This window comes from Mesoplodon mirus (genome assembly GCF_964341445.2).
Source record: "Mesoplodon mirus genome assembly, chromosome: 8".
NCBI classification, from domain to species: Eukaryota; Metazoa; Chordata; class Mammalia; order Artiodactyla; family Ziphiidae; genus Mesoplodon; species Mesoplodon mirus.
The window spans coordinates 19,301,312-19,318,021 of record NC_138984.1 but is presented as its reverse complement, the minus strand read 5'-3'; the positions used below and the strand labels follow the sequence as shown (position 1 = coordinate 19,318,021).

General features: G+C 58.1%; 1 protein-coding gene across 1 annotated transcript; it reads left to right on the top strand.

Annotated features, from left to right (window-relative positions):
- Positions 1 to 5,641: 5,641 nt before the first annotated feature.
- Positions 5,642 to 16,436, top strand: WNT10A (Wnt family member 10A; the record flags this gene model as incomplete). The annotated part of the gene is made up of 4 exons (XM_082630853.1): positions 5,642 to 5,754; positions 6,813 to 7,075; positions 13,067 to 13,446; positions 15,939 to 16,436. 4 exons carry the CDS (start codon positions 5,642 to 5,644, stop codon positions 16,434 to 16,436), a joined length of 1,254 nt encoding a protein of 417 aa, XP_082486979.1.
- Between the last annotated feature and the right edge of the window lie 274 nt (positions 16,437 to 16,710).

Sequence of the window (16,710 nt, the reverse complement as noted above, 5' to 3'; positions counted from 1 at the left end):
TAATAAATGGTAGTTACTGTGAGAAAGGGTATAGAGAGCTGATGCTTTTGCAGGCGTTGGGCAAAGCCTGATTGCAAATGAAGATACCCAACTCAAACTAGCTTAGGCCAAAGGGAATTAATTAATGGATCTTATACCTGGGAAGTCCAGTGGTAAGTCTGAATTTCGACACAGCTGAACCCAGGGGCCCAAATGATTGATGTCATTGAACACTCTCTCTTTCTCTCTCCCTCTCTCTCTCTTTCTCTCTCTCCCTCTCTCCCCATTTTTCCCTCTCTCTCTCATCTCCTTCCCTAACCCCTCACCCCCATGTCTACTATTTCTGCTTGTCTCTGTCTCTCTTTTCACACTGTTCTTATGCTCTCCTGCTGCAGAGAGACTTCCTTTATATGGTAGCCGTATGTCTACATTCTTAGTGCGGCTGATCCAAAAAAGAATGGCTTTCCCAACAGAAGTCCTAAGGAAGCTGGGATCAGGTCACCTTGGGTCACTTGCCTATCCCTGAACTAATAACAATGTCGAGGAAAATGTACCACCATGACTGGGATTGGCAGCCCCCCTAGGACCACAGGGAATGGGGGCACAGGGAGGGCACATTTCTTCAAATAAAACAGAGGGAAGGGGAACTCATCCTGGATGTGACAGACCCTAACCATGGCTTCCAGTGCATCTTCCCTCCCCTGACAATGGCCCCGGATCCACCTGTATGACCTAGCCTAGTTCAGCCCTCAAAGATCACACTGGGGCTCCAGAGTGAAGCCTGTATGGAGAAGGGGTATAAGGCTTCAGTGACAAGGAATGGGCATCTGGGTTTGCTTCCTCCCTTCCTCCCCCTTCCTCCCTTCCTCCCCGTCCTTCCTCCCTTCCTCCCCCTCCTCCTTCCTCCCCGTCCTTCCTCCCTTCCTCCTCCTCCTCCTTCCTCCCCGTCCTCCCTTCCTTCCTTCCTCCCTTCCTCCCTTCCTTCCCCTTCCTCCCTTCCTTCCTCCCCATCCTCCTTCCTCCCCATCCTTCCTTCCTTCCTTCCTCCCTTCCTCCCTTCCTTCCCCTTCCTTCCTCCCTTCCTCCCCCTCCTCCTTCCTCCCCGTCCTCCCTTCCTTCCTCCCTTCCTCCCCCTCCTCCCTTCCTCCTCGTCCTTCCTTCCTTCCTTCCTTCTTCCTCCTGGCTCCTTCTAGTCAAATACCTGGGCTTCAGGGAAGTGTCATGGAGAACTTGGACTCAGAGTCTCTTGAACCTTGGCTAACTTACCAAGGGGGGTGGGTAGTGGAACCAGTATTGTGGGCCACATGGTGGAAAGATGAAGCACTGTAAGGATAGGGTTTTTATTCAAAGCTCTGCCTTCGCCAGCGCTCCCTGGCTGTGTACAATACTTACTGTTTTTTAAAAGTCTGCTGCACTTCTCTCAGAGGCCACCAGAGGGCGCACAGAGCCCAGCTTCCCTAATAACAGGGTTCACAGATAGGACCTGCAGGACATCTGGGGGAACTCAGAGAGTTGTGGGCAGGAGAGGGTAGGATGGAAAGGAAGTAAGGAGACCCACGGAGAGCTCGGGTCAAGTTGCTAGGGTTCCAGGCTGTCTGAGACCTCTGGGATGACCCAGATTTAGGGCTGGGATGCCTGCCTCTGTCTCTACTGCCAGGTTCCGTGGCAGGGGGGAGGGGGGTAGTGGTGGTGGTGATATGGGGTGTGTGATGCTGGATATCTTCCTCCATGATGCTAGAGAGGGAAACTGAGGCAGTGGCAGAGACTGACACCACCCCAAGCAGATTAAAAGGAATTCAGTGGAAGTAGCATGATACAGTGAAAAAAGGCCTAGTTTGCTAGCTTGACCTCTCTGAGCTTCAGTTTCCCCAGAATGAAATGAGGGTTCCTGATAGCACATTGTGAGAGTGCTTGCAGTCTTTAAACTGGCACTCACGTGTTAGCATCCATCTTCTGTGGCCAGTAGAGACTGGGAACTCCAGCAAGAGTCTGGGAACTGCCTTCTATGAAAGGTGAGAGTGATGGCCCAGGAGGCACCATTTTAACAATTATCCTGGTCCTCTTTAAGCTCAGAGACGGCTCTGCACTTTTGCACTGCTGCCTGGGAGGGGGGCTGGAAGCAGAGCTCAGAAATGCCCCATCACCTCAACCCCCCTTGCTCACCCAGCCGCTCAGCCCCAGGCACAGTCTGAACCATCGAGGTCCCCCGCTGGCTGAGTGGTGGGGGAATGTGGAACTGGGGAGATGGGGGAAGAGCACAGAGGCACTCCAGATGTGTGTGTGACCACATCAGGAACAGTTGGAACACAGGCAGATGGGTGGGGAGGCCGGGAGGAAGGCCCAGGATCAGCCTGAGGCTGAGGGCTCAGGAAGCATTTCTGGTTCCTTTCAATGACCTAACATATAGGAGTTTGGGAGACTGGAGCCGCCCTTACCTTGCTGAGGGGCCATGGTCCCTGAGGCCTGGACAATAGGACAAAGAGCTCCCTTACCAGTCTGGGGCTCCTTCCCTCTCTTCTTCACGAAGATAACCTTCTCTGGCAGAGCATCAGGACTGAGGCCGGGCTGGGCTCGGCTGGGGCAGTGAGGGTCCCACCTGTTCTCACCGTGGCACCTCCCTAGCCTTCCCTTCCCTGCAACCGCTACAGAGCCACCACAGCTGGAACCATTCTCCACGCTGCCTTTCATCCGTGGTGCTCCCCCCAACCAGTGGCCCCTGTAATTGTGGTCTCAGGCGGTGGCTGCAGGGGCTGGGGCCAGAGCCCAGGGCAGGGCCAGGGCGGGGCCTGGGGGCTGCTGATAGGGGCTTGCCCATGGCATGGGTCCTCTGGCGCTGGGGATCCTGCTGCAGACACTCTTTCTGGGCTTCATCGTCTCACATGCCAAGGCCATGTGCCTACATATGCCCTCACCTACCTGGGCTGAGGTGAAGCACTCCAGACGGGCACTCCCGGACTCTCATGACATCAGGCCAGTACCATGCCTGAGTGCAAGCAAGGCTTGGGTATTGTTTACTTCCTGGAGTTTTCAAAGAAAGGGTCTTCTCCCTCTCCCTTACACTTCTGTATTCCATGAACAGTGGAGGGTAGGGGAGCAAAAAGACCATCCCTCAGCTGATGAAGGCCAGAGGAAAAAACAAATCAGCCACTCAGCCAGGTCAGTAGCATTTCCCAGATGTGGTCCTCAAGAAAATCACTTGGGACATTGGTTAGAAATGCAGACCCCGGGGTCTTGCCGCTGGAAAGGCTGAGTCAGCTGCACGGGCCCAGAATCAGAATTTGCCACAATGGCCTACCCAAGGGGATATTTACATACGATGCATCACGTGTGGGAAATGCGGAGCAGTAGATGCAGTTTAAGGAGGTCTGCAACCTGAATAATGAACTCATTCCCTTATCACATGGGGCCTGTTCCTAATCCTTTCTGGGCCTCAGTTTTCCCAACAGCCAATGGGAATTTGACTCCCAAACCTGGCTTGTCCCTGCTGGTGCCCTCTGCCACTCTGGGCTCATGCCTCCTTCCCGGGTTGAAACTGGTCCTGCCCTGCCCCTCCCCATACCCTTCCCAAACTCTAGATCCAAGCCATCCCTGTCCCTGCAGCATGGTGGGGGAGAGTGGGGAGGGGAGGTGGTGGCTGAGGTCAAACAAGGCTCTGGCTGATGCAGACTGCTTCCTGCCCCCCGGCTGTTTTCCTGCTGTCCAGCCAGACTGCTCCCCCCACTGCCCCACCCTCACCCCCAGCAGCCTCAAGCCCTTAATTCCAGACAGCTGCAGTGGCTGCCAGCAGAGATGGGGGAAAGGAGGGGGAGTATGCCGTCAGCCTGCTGTTGCTCAGGCCGCCCCCATCACCTGACAGTCTGGGGACAAGGAAGGCCCCACCCCTCTCCTTCAACTGCCCAGGGATGGGCAATCCCGGGAATGGGCCCCTTTTGTCTCAGAGCCCAGAGGCTCTGGTAGTTTATCCTTAAACCAGGAGGGGCTCTCTTCAGAGAGAGGGGGCAGTGAGGTTGGTAGGGAGGTGTATGTGTAGAGTGGGAAGTTTGTGCCCATTTTACAGAGGAGGATGTCAAGGCCACAGTGGGAGTAGGTTTCACTATCAGGGCCCAGGTTAGAACCAGAAACAGAAGCTGGAGCCTCTGTCTCCAACCCTCTGGCTCTCAGGCCCTTACCTGAGTCTAGTACACTCATCTCATATTGAGGTGAGCCCAGTGTTCAGCTGGGGTGTGAGGGCAGAAAGGGACCCCAGAGAGGAGTGGGCCTGAGCCAGGAGGCTGGTGTTGGGGAACTCTCAGAGGACCAAGTGCAGCTGGCAGGGCCAAGGTAAGACCTGGAGCATCTGTAGGCAGGGCCCAGGCAAGCAGTACACAATGCTGGGGCCGCTGCTGCTGTGCTCTCGACTGGGTTTGGTTCCAGCTCTTCCACTAACTTGCTGTGAGAACTTTAGTAAGTCATGACCCTCTCTGAGCCTCACTATTTTCTTGTGAAATAAAAGGGGACATAATAAGATGACCTGGAAACACACTTTTCGGATTACAAGGCTCTCTAATCCGTCCTCCTAGGGTGTGCCACCCCGGGGGGGTCTGCTCCCAGACAAGCATCACTGGTGTCCCAGTCATTTTACCTTCATTGGCTCACTGACTAGATGAGGTTGGGCCTCATTAACCTCATTTCACAGAGGCGGCGGGTGGCTCGGTGTCCAGGAGACACCTGTTGTAGGTCACACAGCGAACAAGAGCAAGATCCAGAGGCTGCCAAACCCCTTTGCAGGATCCCACACCTGCCTCGGCAGCCAAGCCTGGGAAGTCCCTCCTGAGGTGGGGGAGGCGAGCAGAGGGCCAGCCCCTCCCCCCCAGCCCCTGCAGGTGTGTACATTGGGGGGGAATGGCTCCCCAGCAGCTGCGGCTCAGCCAGGCACATACACCCCGCGGTAAAACGCAGCTTCCTACACAAACCAGCGAGCCGGCTCACTGGCACCGCCCTGTGCCTGATCGCACAGACCCCAACACCTCTCCTCCCCCCCACCCCGCCGCTCCCGCCCCGAATCCTGAGCGGACACAGTGGCCTCGGGACGAGTACACGCCTCTACCCGCCCCCACCCGCGCCCCGTCGTCATGACGTCACGTGGGGTAGAGCCCTGAGACACACTGCGGGGGGGGGGGGGGTGGTGGAGGGGAGGCGGCGGAGCTCCCCGAGCCGGGACAGTCACTCACTCACTGGGCGGTGGGGCCGGGCACAGACAGCGCCGCCCCCCCACCCCCGCCCGCCTCGCACGCCCTCGGAAGCGCAGGCTCACCGCGCTATGTTGGGGGGGGCTTCCCGGCACCCCAGCCTCTCGTCCCTCGCCCGCAGCACCTCCGGGCCCCCCTTACCCTCGAGAGGCACCGGGAGTTGTTTCAGAGAGCCCTCGGGAAATTCCCCGAACCCCTGTGCCAGGAGGTGCCCGGTGAGCCCGCCCGCCCCCACCCCCCCCGAGGGCGGTGCCCGGGGGCGCTGCCCCATGGAGCGGGAAGGCGGGCACCGTCTGCTCCCGGAGCCGTGACCCGAGTTGGAGCTGTGTGTCGCAGCCGCCCCGACCCCCGCGGATCATGCGCCGTCGCCCCTGGCTCGCCGGTCCCACAGGGCTGTGAGCCCCCCACTCCTGGCCCATCACGGCCCGCGCGCGATGGGCAGCACCCACCCTTGCCCCAGGCTGCGGCTCCGACCTCGGCCCCAGCCGCGGCCCGCGCTCTGCGCGCTCCTCTTCTTCCTACTGCTGCTGGCTGCCGCCTTGCCCAGGTGAGCCCTCACCTTATGCCCCGCCCTCCTGGAGAGCTGGGACCCTCAGCCACAGGGGCATCTGAGCTCCTGCTGGGGCAGGGGACCCTGGAAGGAGGGAGGGACGGTGTCGCGGGAAAGTGCTGGTGACCAATGAAAGAGTGCTCTCACAGGAGGGGGTTGAGCTGGTGACAGAATAAGGGCAGTCCAGGGAGAGCGGGCAGTGCCCAGGAGAGCGATGGCTGCTAGAAGGGGAGGTGTGTGTTTAGGGGGAAGCAAGTGCCAACCTGGAGTTCCTGCTGTGCTGGGGGAATGCACCCCCCACCCCAGGAGTAAAACTCAAACTGCCCTGCTCCACCTTGCAGATCGCCCCCAAGTGGGGGCAGGGGTTGGGGGCCAAAGGAGGGTAGCCCAGGTGGGGTCAGTGAGAGACTGCAGCTAGAAGGGTGGTTCTCAGTATGTGTGTGTGTGTGTGTGTGTGTGTGTGTGTCTGTTCGTCTGTGATCGATTGAGCCCAGCAAGCTGTGTTGTAAACAGCAGTCTGTGTGTGCACATGTGTGTGAATGCGAGGGCTCATGGATCAATGTATGTTAAGATGAACATGTGTGTGTACTTGTGTCTGTGTGTATGTGTATAACTATGTCTGATGAAGTGTGCATGTGGGTAAGTGTTCCTGCGTCTGTGTGTCCACCTCATTGTGTGCAGAAGTGTGCCTGCATGAATGTGACTGTCTGAAACATGCCGTTTGGGAGTGGTCTCCCGGAGAACACTGCATATGAGAGCATCTATGCCTGGGGATGTACTTATGAAATACTGTGTGCGCAGGCATACCGGATGTGTGTGCCTTTGCACGTAATCTGTGTGGGTGTGCAGCTGGGTGGGTTGTGTTGGAGGGGATGTTGGTGAGCAGGTCAAGGAAAGGAGAATGTTTAGGGGTATACTGATGGGCTCAACTTTCAAAAGCGGGGGTGGGAACAGAGGAATTATGGCCTTTGGGACAGAGTGTGTATAGTTAGATGGGGCCCTCCCAGACCCCGAAAACACTCACCCACCCCCACCCCCACCCCACATGCCTGCAGGTCTTCACCCAATGATATTCTGGGCCTCCGCCTCCCCCAGGAGCCCGTGCTCAACGCCAACACAGTGTGCCTGACATTGCCGGGCCTAAGCAAGCGGCAGATGGAGGTGTGTGCGCGCCACCCCGACGTGGCCGCCTCAGCCATCCAGGGCATCCAGATCGCCATCCATGAGTGCCAGCACCAGTTCCGGGACCAGCGCTGGAACTGCTCTAGTCTTGAGACTCGAAACAAAATCCCCTATGAGAGTCCCATCTTCAGCAGAGGTAGCTGCCCTCACCCTTGACCTTCTGCCCACCCCACTCAGCACTTCCACTCCAGAACCTATCTGCCAGCCGTCCCCTAACCCACTCCCTCAAGCTGGCAACCTCCCCAGGTGCTCATCTGCCAGCCGTGCTGCTCTCCTGCCTCTTTCTGCTCTGGGAAAGTCCACGAGGGTCAGACTAATGGGGTAGATGTGGCTCCAGGCTGGGCTGTGTGGGATGAGGGCAGCAGGTTTCATGCCTGAGAATTGAACTCCTGGGTTATCCTGCCCTGAGACTGACACTGCATATCTCAGGCCCAGGAAATATCCGTATCTGTTGCCTGCCTCAGTTTACCCTCTACCTAGTAAACACCATGTAGGATGGCAGCCTGTGATAAAGTACCCAGAATCAACATGAAGAGGGGTCAGGGACTTTTGCCAAATGGTGTAGTTGAGGGAAACCTGGGCAGGTAAAACTGTACTTCTGCAGAAGCTCTTCCCGGCGGGGTTACACCACCAGCCTCTGTGTCATCCTGGCCACCCCTGAAAATCCTCTCTAAATCAGAGGCACTGGGTGTGTGCCTGCCTCCTGCCCAGCAGCCCTGGCGGCCCTGCCAATTCCTCTTCCCCTCACAGCTCAGAGAAGCTGCAGCCCACTATCTCTCCCCCTCCCTGGACTTCTGGGTGACCCAGGGTCTACCCACAATCCCTTGAGTGGCTTGGGCTGGAGGTGACAGGAGGTTTTGTCACTCATTTCCACTCACACCCACCTCCTGCCCTGGTATCTTAGACTTTGACTCAGGTCCTTTGGGAAAGATGGGGGTCCTGCCTCCTGGATGGGCCTAGCTGGGTATCTCTCTCTCCTCCTCTCAGCTGCTTGAGTGGGACAGTGTGGGGACATGGCTCCTTGCGACTTGTACAATTCTCAGGTGACAGTAGAGGAGGAGGGGTACCCCTGTACCCTGTGGCCTTGGGGCCCAGAGGCTTCTGGGAGAGTCAGACTCTAATGTACCCGAACTTCAGAAAGAACTCAGAGTCAGGGGACTTTCCCTTTCCACCAGGACCCCTCCTTGCATCCCCGGAGCCCCCACGTCAGGGGCCACCCCAGCCTCCCCCAGCCCAGCCCAGCCCCGCCCCCGGCCGCCCGCCCCGCTCCCGCGCACTTTCCCTCCTCCCTCCCCCGCGCGCCCAGGGCGCTGTTTCTCCCCGGCCCAGCCCAGCCCGACGCGTGTGGCGGCATGCAGCCGCGAACTAATCCCCGCGGGCAGCGGCAGACGGCTCCTGGCCCCAGCCGCACGCCTCTCAAAAAGGGCGCCCCCCTCCCCAGGCCGGCGCTCCCGCCCCTGAGCCCCTGAGTCCCTGAGCCCCTCCAGCCGTCTGCCCAGAGAGGCTCCCCGCGACCCCCGCCGATCGGCCAGCCCAACTCAGGTCCGGCGCCCCGCCCCGGCCGCCCCCGCTGCCCTCTCGCTGGCGGACACGAAGTGACAGGCCACTGCATCTCTCCTGACCCGGCCGGGCTGGGCCAGCGCTCGCCGCTGCCGCGCGCCGGAGCCCACTCGCTCCCCGAAGTCCGGTTCTCTTTCCAGCGCTCGGCCCCGAGCTTGCTCCAGGTTCTGCTCACTGGGGGCTCCGGCAGGCATTGAGGTTCTCACCCCTGCCACTTCGGGTGAGGCGAGGCTAGCTCTTCATCCCTCTTCCCGGCCTCGGTGTCCCCTCTTTCCCTCTGGTCCTCCTGTCCCCTCTAGACTCCCAGGCGTCCCTATTGCTTCGCCCGTGTGAGGCCTGTCCGGGCTGGTGGAGGACACGGGGGCTTTGAAGCTTGAGGGCGAATTCGGGAGCGGTGGAACCCTGCGGGGTTGGCGCGGTGCCAGGTGCTCCCGGGTTCACCCGCAGTTAAATAAGCGGGAGGTGAGCTGGGGGGACGGGTGTGGGGAGAGGTGAGGTGTGGATGCGGGAGACTTGCCTGTGGCTAGCCGGCGCAGGGGCGGCGCCCAGCGCCGGGAGGGGACGGGACAGTGGCTCCTGGGCTCCCGCAGGGAGGCTGGCCTCCTTCCTTTGGCCTCGAAACACCGTCCTACCTCTGTGGTTTCTGCCCCCCGCCCCCCACATTGCAACACCTCATTTCTACCTCTCATTCCTCGGAGGGGACTCCGGGCTTCTGGAAAGAAATTTCCGCTCCCTCCACCTCCCACCTCCAAGGGCCACCATTGCCGTGTCTCCCTCACTCCACACTTGTGGGATCATTTATTTGGTCCATCTTGGCCCATCACCTCAAGGGCTAGCTAAATTTGAATCCCATGGGGCCCGTCTTGGTGGTAACCAGCCCCTGGACTGGATCCTTCCCCCAGTCTCCCTTATTTTCAAGCCACAGATTGTCCATCGTGGGGTCAGGTGACCCCAGTTTCCCCCACGTGGACTGTCAGGATGCCCACCCCCCTTCTGACCCAAGCTGCCAATGGGGTTCTCTTAAAGGTGCACTCTGCCATGTTTAAAATTCAGAGACTGCTAGAAGTAGGTGGTCCCCCAGGTCTTCCATCTGAATGCTGTTATTGTCATCTAATTGTCCTGACGCCTTCCCTGAGATGGGCTGGGCTGACGGGATGGAGTTCTGATGTAAGAGGGAGAGGGAAGGGTTCTTGAGCACCTAGAGTGGGTGCTTGGGAAGCAGGACATACAATAGGGCTTTACCCAACCAAGGAGAGGGATGTGAGGGTGCTGGACCCTGGGAGTTGGGGGACAGAGAGAGGGGCCTCTAGCGGGGCTAGAAAGAGTCCTAAATAAGCTGTGAGAGGACCCCCAGCCCAGGTGCAGCTATGACCTAAGTGCCGAGGGCAGTGGTATCCCCAGCTTTCTGTTCTGAGGATCCACAAGGTTGGTGCCTAGATGGGTGAGATGCTGGACAAACATCAGCTACAAGGGGGCTCTTCATTGTGAGGACTAGAGGACCCCTCCATCTCTTACTCAGGATGCAGGGACCAGAGGGAGATTTGAGGAAGGGGCTACTTTGGGCTGGGCTTGGGCACTGGAGTGAGAGGGGATGAGAGGACAGGGAGAGGCTTGGTGGAGGGGAGTGAGTAGATTCTCACAGCGGGTACTGGAGCACTCATGAAGTTTGGGTACTGCCCTCTCTAAGGCCCAGGTGCATTTAGAATGGATGGAAAGAGGGGCTTGCGGTTCTGCAGTAAGCCAGGCTCCCAGCCCAGGGGAACCCAGCAGTTTGAGCGTCCATCCTCTGCTCTCCAAGGCCCTGGCTCTTTCATCTCCCACCTCCCTTTTACATTTATCCTCGGGGAGTCTTTGTTTTACGCCTAGGTCTCCAGGCTTGGGGTATGTGGTGGTACTCAGATGGGGAGACTGAGGCACAGGCAATTGTATCCCAGGATTACCTAAGGTCCTATTATTCTAGTGGCACCCAATAAATTAGCCAAAACATATTAAGTACTTGCTGTGTGCTTGGCACTGTTCTAAAGCACTTTATCTGTACTTTAGTATCCTCAAACAATCCCCATGCAGTAGGTCCTATCATTATCTTCATTTCCAAATGAAGCTAAGAGAGGTTGGGTAACTTGCCATTAGTCCCACAGCTTGTATGTGAGCTGTAGAGCCAGGACTCAACTGCAGGCCAGCTGTCTTTAGAGATTGCCCTCAACCCCCTGCATACTGCCTCCCAAGCTACAAGGCCACCATGATTTCCTACCGTGTGCCCAGAGGTGAACTGGTGCAATGGAGGAGTAATCCAAGAAATGGAACTGACATGCACACGCACACAACACACAAACACCTACCCGTGTTTGTGCAAACATGTGGCTACATTCAGTGTCACCCCTAAGTGTTCCCACATGCACACAACCCTCTCTCTCCCCAGCCCAGGCACATGAGCGTGCACAGATTATTTGTGCACAGATTATTTGCACGGAGGGAATGGAGACCAGACCTCTCCCCTCTCCTCCTTCTTTGACTTGAATGGGCCGGGCTCAAGCTTCTCTAACCCCTCCTAGTTCCCACTGGCTCCTGAATCCTCTCTCTTCCACACTTCCCTGCTCTCCAAACCTCCTCCCCCAGCCCCTTCCTGGCCGTTGGCTTCGTCCTGTAGCAGCAGCTGACTCCACTTAGATGCTGGCAGTCCCTGTCCCAGATCAAAGGCAGGGCAGCTAAGTGTGCGTCTTAACGAGCCCCCCACCCCCAGTGCTCCGGGCAGCCCAGCTGGCCAAGGCCGCTCCCCTCTCCCTCTCCAGCTGGCCAGATGGCACAGTGCCTGCATCTGCCCCAGACAGTCGGGGCCAGGACCGAAACTGGGGCCCTGAATAGGAGCTGGGGGCAGACCCAATGGTCTGGACTTCTCTGAGGCCTGAATGCTTGGATCAGAGGGTGACCACACAAGCCCTGCCCAGTCACTCCTTCAGTGACTGTGACAGCTGCCAGAGGCCATTGGGATGGTGTCTTTAGCTGCCTGGGGTAGATAGGGGTGTTCTCTGTAGGCTGTGGGCTTTCTCCAGATTCCTCTAGGCCTGCCCTTGAATGTAACAGAGCCTGGAAAATGGTGTTTGGGTTGGCCCAGCACATTCCCCTGGGCCAGCATCTTGCTCCTTCCTGGTGCCATGCATAGACAGGGCCATAGGACTGGGAAATGGGCTACCTGGGTTTCTTACTCAGCAGCTTGTCTTCCCCAGAGCCAAATGTCCTTCAGCAGAAGGTGGCCAGGCCTGCTGGGAGAGCTGGGGCTATGTCCAGCTCCATAACTCCTGCGACCTCGGGCATCTCTCCTGGTTGGCTCTCTGGGATCAGTGAGGCCTCCAAGTCCTCCCAGTCTTTGAAACTGATGTAGAAGGACCCAATTTTGTTTTGTTTTGTTTTTCCTGAATCTCTGGGCTCTACCAAGCCATCAGCCTCCCGCTGGGTTCTGGGCTTCCCCCACAGGTGTCTATGGCACAGGTGGATTCTTCTCCTAGTGTGGGAGCTGTTATTACCCTTAGTTTCTCCCACTGCTTGTACTCTCTCAGGTTCAGAGGCTGGTCAGTGACCGGTACCAGAACCTGCCCCTCGCCGTCCTTTCTCAGATGCAGAATAAGGAAGAAGCAGCCTGCAGGTCCCAGAGCCCGATACTTCTCTTCAAGTAGGCCTCTCCCTGCCACAGGCCCAGAGGATGGCTCAGGCTTGGGAACACCAAGGAGGAAAGCAGTGTAGACAAGTCCTGGACTCCTGAGAGTGGCTCATCAGGAGTCTGTGCACCCCTGAGCATCTCAGGAAGGCATCTACCTTAGCTAACCGTTCCTTCTCAGTGTTCAACACCACTATATGCTTAACCCTGAGCAGGTGGTGGGCTCACCTCCAGCATCCTTCAAACAACCTCTTCAGCTGACCTCGACCGACCACAAGCAGGTGGCTGGGCGATGCCCTTTTCTGAGGAGACTTTCTGGGATGTTCAGACAGGCAAAGGGGAAATTCTGCTGGCTCTTTTGTTTGCCTCTGGCATCTGGCCATCAGATAGTGTTCTTTGATGGGTGTAAGGGGGGTGGCTGCAGGCAGGAAATCTTGGGGCCGGGAACTTCAGGAGGACACCTTCTCCTCTTACTTACCCTTCTGCCCATTAACATCTCCTGGGGCCCTGAACTTCATCCCTGGTAAATTTTTTTTAGGTTAAAATTTGCCTTCTTTCTGCAGGCTTATCTTAAAATTGCAGATATCACACGAGAGTAGCTTAAGTCCCTGATGGTTAAAAAAAAATTTAATGTTTACTAGATACTTTGTGTCCAACAGAAGAGATGTAGTCACAATTCTGAGCTTGCTAAGGGTGAAGCAAGGGAAGGCTGTGGAAGAGACCTCCCCCATTCCATCGTGTGCAGAACTTCCGGTGTGATTTCTGCCCCTCTTTGAATCTATGCCCTTGGACCAGATTTTCCCCCACCACTGGGCCTCTACTTCCTCTCAGTATGGTGAGAAGGTTGGGCAGGGAGGGCAGAGGGATGGGACGTGGAGGCTCCTCAAAGGCTGTTTCCTGCGTCTCTCTGCGCAGGTTTCCGAGAGAGTGCCTTCGCCTACGCCATCTCGGCAGCTGGCGTGGTGCACGCTGTATCCAACGCCTGCGCCCTGGGCAAGCTGAGGGCCTGTGGCTGCGACGCGTCCCGGCGCGGGGACGAGGAGGCCTTCCGTCGGAAGTTGCACCGCCTGCAGCTGGAAGCGCTGCAGCGCGGTAAGGGCCTGAGCCACGGAGTTCCCGAGCACCCTGCCCTGCCTCCTGCCAGCCCAGGCCTGCAGGACTCCTGGGAGTGGGGCGGCTGCAGCCCCGACGTGGGTTTCGGAGAGCGCTTCTCTAAAGACTTTCTGGACTCCCGGGAGCCTCACAGAGACATCCATGCGCGCATGAGGCTCCACAACAACCGAGTGGGGAGGCAGGTGAGAACCCCATCCCTCTGGGTGGGCCTGCTCCAGACCCCTCTGCCTAGGGCCCCTCCCCTCCCCCAGGCTTATGTCTCCTCTGGGGACCACACCACTCTCCCTAACTCAGCAACTTTCTCATTGCCCGCCCCCCCCCAATTCAGTCATCAGATGTGTTTTGGATAACTACTGTGTGCCAGGCGCTGGACTAGGCCTGGGAATATGGGGATAAAACAACCCCTGCCCTGCAATAGCTCCCCTTCCGCTGAGCAGCCTGCTTCTCCCATCTCCTGCTGTGAGTAGTGGGAAGAGCTCTGGGCTGCAGTCAGGACCTCAGAGTCTAGGCCCAGCTTTGCCACTCTGTCTCTCCCCCTGGAAAATGAGAAGGTTGAACTGCATCATCCATAAGGCTCCCCAGCACAAATGTTCCATGATTCGGTGCTTTCCTATGCTGGGACCCCCCTCCTCTCCCAGGCTTTCTGTGCAGAATGAGGGATTCCTGCAAAGGGAGATCCCTAGGGGCCCCTGTGGTACTGTGTTATGTTGGCATCCTCCTTTCTCCCCCCCACCCCTGAATGTTCATACTACCTCAAAGGTCATTTATTTAAGAGAGAGAGAGAGAAGAAGAAGAAGGAGAGGGAGAGGGAGAGGAAGAAGAAGAAGAGGAGGAGGAGAGGAAGGAAGGGAGGAGGGAAAGCAGGCAGGGAGAAGGGAGGGAGGGAGGAAAGAAGGAAAGAAAGGGGAAGTAATAATATCCTGCATTTAATTTGTTGAGTGCTTACTCTGTGTTAGGCACTGTCTGAGCATTTTACTACATCCTATCTCACCCTTACACCTACCCATGAGGGTTCTATTATTAGCCTCATGTTCAGATATGGAAAGTGAGGCACAGATAGACTAAGAAGCTTGACTAGGGTGATGCAACAAGTGAGAAAGTGGCAGAGGCAGGATTCATCCCCAGGCAGTTGAGCCCTGAGCCCTTTTGTTCTATAGTGTCGTCTACACTAAGTTGCTCCCTGGCCCTCATGGTGGCTCAGCACCCTCTTTTCCTGGCTATTCCACCCCTGTCCCTTCTCTTGGCCCTGCCCAGCCTGCTCAGGCCTTGTTTCTGGCTTCCCCTCACTCTAGCTGGCCCTTTCTCCATCTCACTCCCCTTTCTCCTGGCTTCTCAGCCCAGGCCAGTTCACCTTCCTCTTCCACAAAGACTGGAGCTGATTCAGCTCTTCCATCATGACCGAGAGGTGATGTCAACTGAGGCATACCCACCCTCAGGTCACGTCCAGCTCCCACCCAGTCCTGTCCAGTCCGTGCAGCTCTTTTCCCAAGCTTTGATACTAACCTAGCCCATACCAACAGTGCCTCCTCCTCCTTGTTAAACTGGTTAATTAATGGCTGCTGCCTCTGGGAAGCAGATGTTCTGGAGCTGTTGGCCAGAGGGGACACTGGGCTGCTTTCCACGTGGTGCTGACACCACAGGCTGCACATACAAGCTGCAGAGCCCTTTAAGACTTGGAGGAACGGGGTCCCTCTCTTATGGCCCTACTGCCCAGATTTGGGGGACCCAGATCATTTTTTGGAGTGTGTGGGGGGCAGCGGGGGGAGGAGGATGTGGCCAATTTCCTCTGGGGTCTCTGGTGAGGATAATGTGAAGGGGCTCTTTGGGAGGAGGCTCAGTAGAGCAGTCTGAGAGCTGGGCAGGGGCTGGGCAGGTTGTATTCCTGTAACTAGCTCCTTGGAGGCCTGGGAAACTCTCTCCACTTTCATTGCCCTGAGGCTCTGGCTCTTTGGGTTCCCTTTGGTTCTGTATTCAGGTAGGGCCTTTGGTCCCTGTTGGTGCTCACTGTTTCCTAGGAGGAATGGTGGCACTCAGCACTGGGCAGAATAAGTGCCAGACGGTAGAATGGGAGAATGGGAGAATGGGAGGGGGCGGGGGGGAGGAGGAGGAGGGGGAGTCTCCCCAGCCCCTGGCCCCTCTCCTTAGGCTCCCTGAAAAGTGCTGCAGGGCCTAGAGGAGTTAAGGGGCTTTTTTCGGACTCCCCACAGCCTCCGCTCACTGCCTGGAGTGAGGCCAGAGGCTTTGGGGCTGGGATGTAGTGGGGCCAGCACACCCCTGCTCCTGGTCCTGAGGGTTGGAAGGAGAGGGAGTTTCCCTGAGGATCTGGGATCCCCCCTCAGGAAGCAAGAGCTTCCAGCCCCAAGGGCCCCCCTGCAGCTGCTGGGAAAGTGGGGGGGGGGCGCGGAGAGGAGGGGAAGCAGGAAGGAGGAAATTCCCTCAGGGTCTGGCTGGGTGGGAGGTGGATGCGTGAGCAGCAGAAGAGTAGGCAGACTCCTGACCGCCTGGTTTAGGAGCTGTGCCACCCAGCCACCCACTTGGGGCCTCAGCTTTTGCCTCCGTTCAATGGGGGTTGGTTTCCAGAGCCTGTGAGAGTCTCGAGGGCCGGTGTCTGCGACGGGAGGAGGACAGTGGGGCTGGCCGCGGGCGTCACTCTTCCCCGTGCCTCCTTCCGCAGGCGGTGATGGAGAATATGCGGCGGAAGTGCAAGTGCCACGGCACATCAGGCAGCTGCCAGCTCAAGACGTGCTGGCAGGTGACGCCTGAGTTCCGCGCTGTAGGGGCACTGCTACGTAGCCGCTTCCACCGCGCCACGCTCATCCGGCCGCACAACCGCAACGGCGGCCAGCTGGAGCCGGGCCCCGCGGGGCCACCCTCGCCAGCCCCGGACCTTCCGGGGCCTCGGCGCCGCGCCGGCACCGCCGACCTGGTCTACTTCGAGAAGTCGCCCGACTTCTGCGAGCGCGAGCCGCGCCTGGACTCGGCAGGCACCGTGGGCCGCCTGTGCAACAAGAGCAGCGCGGGCCCGGACGGCTGCGGCAGCATGTGCTGTGGCCGCGGCCACAACATCCTACGCCAGACGCGCAGCGAGCGCTGTCACTGCCGCTTCCACTGGTGCTGCTTCGTGGTCTGCGAGGAGTGCCGCATCACCGAGTGGGTCAGCGTCTGCAAGTGAGCGGACGGCTCGCCTCCCTGCGCCTGGTCCTCTGCGGCTTGCGATCTTGGCCGGGCAGCGTCGCCTTGGTTCCTGGGAGTGGAGGATGGACCACAGAATTTTACAGGAACCTCCCAGCTCTGAGGTCGTCAAGACTGCAATCACAGGACGGTTCAGGCCCGCTCAGACCCCCTGCTCACTTCTGTGGCCTCCAGGACCGGTTTGCCTCCCGGCTCTCTGACCCAAGCTCAGACAGTTCCGTTGGGCTGGCGGTTGCCCCACACTCTAGGGCAGT